Source organism: Chiloscyllium plagiosum, chromosome 5 (assembly GCF_004010195.1).
Source record: "Chiloscyllium plagiosum isolate BGI_BamShark_2017 chromosome 5, ASM401019v2, whole genome shotgun sequence".
NCBI lineage: Eukaryota > Metazoa > Chordata > Chondrichthyes > Orectolobiformes > Hemiscylliidae > Chiloscyllium > Chiloscyllium plagiosum.
The window spans coordinates 27888039-27895459 of NC_057714.1; the positions used below are offsets into that span (position 1 = coordinate 27888039).

At 37.6% G+C, this 7421-nt stretch overlaps 1 protein-coding gene across 2 annotated transcripts in view; it reads right to left on the minus strand.

Annotated features, from left to right (window-relative positions):
* Positions 1 to 6: 6 nt before the first annotated feature.
* macc1 (MET transcriptional regulator MACC1) overlaps positions 7 to 7421 on the minus strand; it is an 85457-nt gene continuing 78042 nt past the window's right edge. For both annotated transcript variants that reach the window (XM_043689784.1, XM_043689785.1), the window contains 2 exons: positions 2237 to 2425; positions 7 to 2127 (listed from right to left, as the gene is read on the minus strand). In XM_043689784.1, the coding sequence (XP_043545719.1) occupies positions 1915 to 2127; positions 2237 to 2425 (402 nt within the window). In that variant the 3' untranslated portion in view covers positions 7 to 1914. The remainder of the gene's footprint in view (positions 2128 to 2236; positions 2426 to 7421) is intronic.

Here is a 7421-nt window from a genome sequence, read left to right on the forward strand (position 1 = left end):
GAAGGAAGGAAGGAAGGAAGGAAGGAAGGAAGAAAGAAAAAGTAATTATAACCTACTGCAAAAGAACTACATACTGCACCAGATAATACAACATATCTTTGTATTCCTCAATATTCCTTGTCATAATTTTTATTTAATACAATATATATGTGAAAATAAATTAAAAGTTCAAGGAGGAAGACAAGACAAAAGGAAATAACTTATCCCCAGAGAAAAACTGTAAATTATATGTACATCATTAATGCAATCACTATTGATCCCAGCATTTTAGAAATTTTGGCAGCTTTCGTAACAGGTACAATAAGGATACTGGATATTTGCCAACTCTTTCTCATGGCAATATATCAACTTTTGGCAGAGTTTAATGAGGGCATATGGAACATATTACTTATTAATGTTTGGTATCTAAACTGTGGATGAAGATTAGACACTTATTCTCATCGCTTAACACACACACATCACCCACAATTAGAAAAAGCTTCCTTTCATCATACCTGATGATCCTCATGTTATTTTGTAATCGTTCTTTGTATGACTCCTTACAAGCAATTTTACAAACTGTATTCCCAGAAAAGAACTTTATACATAAGGAGAACCTTTTAGGGAATCAGGCCCAAATGATCGGTTATTCATTTTTGAACATCCCGCAAAACTTAGTGATCTCAGGATGTGAATTCCTGATGAGCAATTTGTATGTAACACTGTGACAGGGACATGCATTTATAAAAATGACCCTTACTCTCAAGATGGAACATTATAAGCATTGCTTATATCTATACATAACTTTGAAATGCTATGCCTTATTAAAATAATTGCAAGAAGAGAATAAAAATGGAAAACTCCTCATCAAGTATGGAGGCTCCAGGTTGTGAATCTGAAAACATGATCTTTTCTCTCATGGGATCTATAGAAGAATACTAAATCCAAAAAAATGAGACAGCAATTCACACAAATCAAGATGATATTGGAGTCAATTTAAGAATATTGTAAGCATCGGTCATAGCATATGTTTTTGCATTGCTGGAACTACGTACTTTATATTATCAGTTTTGAAAATAAAGCCTAGAAATTGGTGGTCATCAGACGAGTGCTTAATGTATGCACATATTATTCCTTTACCATTATTGATTTGGACATATTAAGACACTGTGTTAATGCTCACATTAAAATAACAGACAAAGAACAACATACAAATATCATGGTCATGTAAAGACTCCAAAAATTATGTTGGCCAAAAATAGTAGTGCATATTTTATTAAATATATGACCCTAGTGGTGCACTATAGGTTTTGGTTTAAGCTTGGTGAGATATAAGTCTCTATAAATGAGAATGTTTCCATACAAATGTGTGCCACTATGTTCATAGATGCAGTTAATCAAGTTTTTGAAGTCAACATTGAGAGATAATGGGGCAGCCCACAACTCCCACAGAAAATAAATCCTGGTTTATCATGCATACTATATCAAATTCTCCCTAAATTGCTGATCATGAAGGAACTATGGTTTAAATTTTTAAAACTATTTGAAAAAGGGAACAACTTAGTCCAAATATTATCATGCTCTGAAGTGAAATACAGATGCTAAAAAAGTTAAAATAAAGAAACAGCTTGTCACTTAACCCAATATTTTTCACAAACACATCACTTCTGTAAATAGGTTCAACTTATTTGGTGCTAAGCTACAAATATTTGAAAACAAAAGTAATAGAATGATTCCCAAATCTTAACCCATCTTCAATTCACCTGAGACATACATGAACCCTATAACTTATCACGTTTTGTTTGATAGTATTTATCAAATATGTAATTGCATTCTAGGAGAACAGTCTTGCTTCTCTTTCTCCCCCACTTCACAAACAGTTTAAGAATTGATTTAGTGCCTGTTTTCTATAAAACAAAAAAAGTTAAGAGAGAGTTATTCCTCATCATGCTTGGCAAATGCAGCAGCTCTTAGTATTTCCATACAGTTCACCAAAATAAGAACCCCTGTTAGTTGTCTCCAATGTCTTGTAATTGGGTTTTTCATTCTATCCAGTGCAGTGTGCAATTCTTGCAGTACATCCCGGTATCCATCTCCAAACTTGATGCTCCATGTATAAAGAAAATCATATGCTGGCTTCCACATGGTCTGTAAAAAGGACAAATAAAATGTGAATGAAAGAGTTCAAAATGCACGAAAAAAAAATGCTGGATTGTTGCATAATGTGCATAGTTACACCATCAAAGCAATATCCCACCTCCTGGTTAATTTCACCACTTTTAGTTCTGTGAGGTGCTTCATATGATTCTATTTGCTGCTTTGAGAGTTTGGATAGTTTTTCCCCTAACTCTCTCCAACGGACACCAAGCTCCACAGCTGTTGAGAGCATAACAACATCTTGAACAAGACGAGCAACTATTCCTTGGCAATCAAGCTTTAAAAGTCCCTAGAAAACAACAAGTGTGTCATTTAGAAAATGGTTTATAGCTTAGTATGACAAAGTTTCAGCTTGTTACACAGACTTTAAATATCTATAGTTGGCTAAGAGTAGCTGGAGAAAGATAGCTTTGCTTGGAATGAAAATGTTATACATCAATCAAGATTAGATTTTCAAACCTTTAGATTTTTTTAATCAAGCCCATGGTAGCACTATAAAACAAAAGTAAAATAATTCTCCAGAGTACAATTCAGTTACGTGCAGAGGAATGATATGGTTTTGTAATTACATAGAATACCAACAAAGAGAAGCTGTTGAAGCTTTTGTCTTGAGGTCATTAGGACAGACTCTGGAATGCCAAATTTCAAAGACAGCAAAAGTTTATATTGTTTGAGAAGAAAGGGTACAGATTGGTTGGAAAGGTTAGTTTGATCTCTCAATGGATTGTCATGGAGAATGCACAAGGGGACAATAGCTCTCCACGTTGTGTTGAATTCCTTGTTCTTCTGCAGAGCAGATCCCTTCATAGGAATTTATGTAACTTCCAAGAAGCGTAATGAGCCGCATCGTGAGTCCAAACGATAACCTTCAATTGTTTTTCAGTGTAAAACTTTGCATACTCCAGAATGCCTTTTTGGACTTGGTCGTATTTTGTTCAGATAAAACACTTCTGTGGTGCTATGGTATAGTATTTTCACCTATTGCTCAGATTTTTGTTGAGCACTTTAAGTCAAAAAGAATGATAATTAAACAATTTTGTGTGCGCTAATGATTCTACTAAGGGCCAATCTAGGATTATCAGTCAGGTTCACAATGCAGCCCACATAAACTTGCCAGAAACTATAAATACTCATTTACAGGGACATTTTCTCTGCAAGAAGAAAAAAAAAATGTGTCCAGTCAGTGCAAAAGCACAAGGAAAAAATCCTTGCTGCATTTTCCTTGGTAATGTCTTAATAAACCAGCACAGACTTGCTAACTGATCTGCACTCCTTCTCTTATGCAGTATGCTAAAACTTTTAGTATTTTACTTCTAATAAGATTTGTTTTGGAGATGTTAACTATGAACCAAGATCTGAAGGTGACCTTTGGACTGGAGCAGATGTTTTTTCCAAAAAGTGAGGAAAAACTGTGTTTGGGTCTGTTAGAATTGCACCTGCCAAGGTTACAGCACAGAGGTTTGAATACTCCCTGGTTCTCCTTCAATTATCAACTTATTGAAAATTTGGAGAATAGAATCTCAAATAATAAGTATTAAATGAACATTCCTTAAAACCTACTGAAATCTAGTTGCATGCAGTGGTATCCTCAGAAACCGAGCAAGATACAATCATATGTGCCTGTGATATTACAAGCAAGATACAATCATATGTGCCTGTAGAGGCTGTTTCAGTGAAATGGCCAGTTCCCTCTTTCTTTTTTATTTATCCCACACTGTGTCCATTTGTCTGAGTGAGGATAAGAATCAAAGACGATTGGGTTTAAATCATAGATATTAAACTTACCACATGCTTTAAAATTTGCTCCATTAAAGCTACTATATTAATAAGTTGATAAATCTTTTAAGCTATAAAGCTGGAGTCTAGTATTGATTATTCAAAGTCTGGTACTGGTTATTCAAGAAGTCTGGCAAGGAACCATTAGGGTAAATTTTGAGGATCATTGAGGGTTTTAGTTTTGTTGCGTTGAAAATACGTGTTGTTTTGGGGGGGGGGGGGGGGGGGGGGGGTGTTGATTTAATTTGATTGCATGTCATAACACATATACATTCTTGCAATTCTCCTGCTAAGTGAATGAGAAAATTAAGACAGCCTCTCCTTTTCAACGAAACTTAAGCTCTGTACTAACAAGTGACTATCTAGGAGAGTTAGTCATACAGCATGGAAACAGATCCTTCAGTCCAACCAGTCATGCTGAACATAATCCCAAACTAGCTCTGCCTGCCTGTTCCTGGCCCATATCCCTCCAAACTTTTCCTATTCATGTATCTAACCAAATGTCTTTTAAACATTGTAATTGTACCCACATCCACCACTTTCTCTGGGTGTTTATTCCACACTCAAACCACCTTATGTGCAAAAAACGTGTTTCATGACTTTTTAAAATCTCTCACCTTGAGAAATGTACCACCCAGTCTTGAAATCCCCCATCTTAGGGAAAAGACAACTACCATTAACTTTATCTGTAGTCCTCATTATTTTATAAACTTCTATCAGGTCATCTCTCAACTTCCTAAGCTCCAGTGAAAAAAGTCCCAACCTATCCAGCCTTTCTTTATAACTCAGACCTTCCATGCCTGGCAACATCCTGGTAAATCTCTTCTGAATCCTCTCTAACTTGATAATATCCTTCCTATATTTGGGCAACCAGAACTGGACACAGAATTCCAGAAGAGGTCTCACCCATGTCCTCTACATAATGTATGTGGCTGCAGTCATTATTACAGCTTTTTTATTGAAAACTTCTGACAAAAGTTTAATAACTTGGTATGTTGGGGTAATTTTCACAAAATTCATGGGTGCAATATAAACAAGTCTCAACTCAAGCCAACCCACCTATTTTCAATTAAACAGGAGTTGGTGGAATTGGGCGGTCAACATTCTCTTATCACAGAACTGCAACAGCATGAGGAGGCCAGTCAATGGTGTCTGAATTGGCTCTTCAAGTGAGCATAGTGACTTAGTATCAAATTTGTGCCTTTTTCCTGTACATTTGGCCAATGTTTGTCTTTAGATCATTATCTAAAGACCATCTAGAATGTCTCAATTGAATTTGCTGCACCACACTTCCAAGCAATGCTTGTCCGAAAATGTATAGTTCAGATGGATTGCCCATGCTAAATTGCCCTGTAGTGTCAGCTCATTGGTAAGCCATGGTAAATAGTGGGGGGGGGGGGGGGGGTATCAGGACAGTGTGGGGGACGGGATCTGAGTGGAACGCTTTTCGGAGGATTTGTACAGACTCAATGGGCTGAATGGTCTCTTGCCACACTGTAGGGATTCTATCATTCTATGCATTCCACACACAAAGCACTTTGTGAAAAGGCTTTTCACACATTGCACTTGCTACTTAAATCGGTTTAAATCGGTTTCCTCTTATTTCCTATCATTGTAGAAGTGGGAAGTTTCTCCTTGCTCAAGCTGTCCAAATTACTCATGATTGAAAACTTCTCTCAACCATCTCCAATGAAAGCAGACCGAAATTTGCAAATCGGTTATCATTTAAGCGCCTGGGCACGACAAAACTCCAGCTGGGATTTAATTAGTGACGTAGACAAGTTCAGCATGATGTCCTTGATTTTGTACTCTATTGCACCATTAGTAGTGCCCAGGGTACTGTATGCTTTATTATTAACTATTCTCTCAACCTCTCCTGTTACTTTTAAAATGATTTGTGTGGGATACCCCATATCCCTCTGCTCTTGAACTCTCTTCAGAGAAGTATCTTTCATGTTCTTCCTACCAAAATGAATCTCACTCTGAACTATTTGTCAACTCCACCAACGTGTCAATGACTTTTTAAAAAGTTCTACACTGCCCTCCTCTCAGTTTACAATGCTTCACAATTATGAATCATCACCAAACTTTGAAATGATTCCCTGCACACCAAAATCTAGAGCACTAAAAAAAAACAAGAGTGTCAATACTGACCCCATGGAACTACATTACAAATCTTGTTCCAGCCTGAAAAAGTTCCCACTGGTCAAATAATACGGAATCAAGTAATGGTTAATTTTGTATTTGTACTGACCATTAAATTCAATGAGGTACAACTCTGATCACAAGTTTGTTGCGTGATTGTGCATCAATGGTTTTTGAAAGTCCATATATTACATCAGTAGTATTTACCTCATGAAAAATTCCAGTTATCTAGCCTAACGTGAATTTCCTTGAAGAAATTCATGCTGTTTCTTTCCAATCAGCCCATATTTTTCCATGTGACTATTAATTCCATCTAATTAATTATTCCTAGAGGCTTCCAGACCTCCAAAGTTAAACTGTCCTTTCACTACTGGCCTGATCCTCGAAACTATTTTTGAACAAGGTTACACGGTTTGCAATTCTCCAGTACATCCCGAATCTAAGCCAGTGCCTCTGCAATTTCCAATCTCACTTCTTTCAATATCCTTGGATGAATCCAATCAATCCCAGTTTCCTAACCTTAAGTACTGATCACTGACTGGAAGTCTCCTCATCAATTTTGAACTTTTCCAGTGATAGTTTCCCTCTATTTTATGGTGGTCTGAGTAACATCTGCTTCCTTGGTAAAGGCAGATGCAAAGAATTCATTCATTCAGTTAACTACTTTACTGATGACCTCTGGTTGAAACTTCGTGTCCACCAATTTCAACGCTGTTTAATGGTATTAAACACCCCAGGAAATTCGGTAGCTGATACGCAGGTGGGAACTGCAACATGGGAGAGTTACATCCCCTTGCAGTACTGTTTGTGGGCCGAGAGTCAGCAATGTTTCCCTTAGCTTCCAAAGCAAACCTGTTTTCCACACCATCCTGTCATAACTAGTCCTCCCCACCCTGTTCTACTCAATCTGCTTTGTACCCCAGAATCAATTCCCAATCCATGAACCATGTTGCATCCTATCCTTAAAGCGATCGCTATCCTAAGCAGGTGAACCACCTCAGCCTGGAATGAATTTCTTCTGGAGTATTTCCCATCCAATAGCAAAGTAAATCTGATCACTCAATCTGACTAGATCCAGACAGGAACCTTTTATTATTACAAGTTATTAACTCCAGGCTTCTTAACTGGGGCAGGACAGGACTCTGGATCAGTGGTGCTGGAAGAGCACAGCAATTCAGGCATCATCCGAGGGCAGGCAAAATCGACGTTTCGGGCAAAAGCCCTTCATCAGGAATAAAGGCAGAGAGCCTGAAGCGTGGAGAGATAAGCTAGAGGAGGGTGGGGGTGGGGATAGAGTAGCATAGAGTACAATAGGTCAGTGGGGAAGGAGATGAAGGTGATAGGTCAGGGAGGAGAGGGGGGAG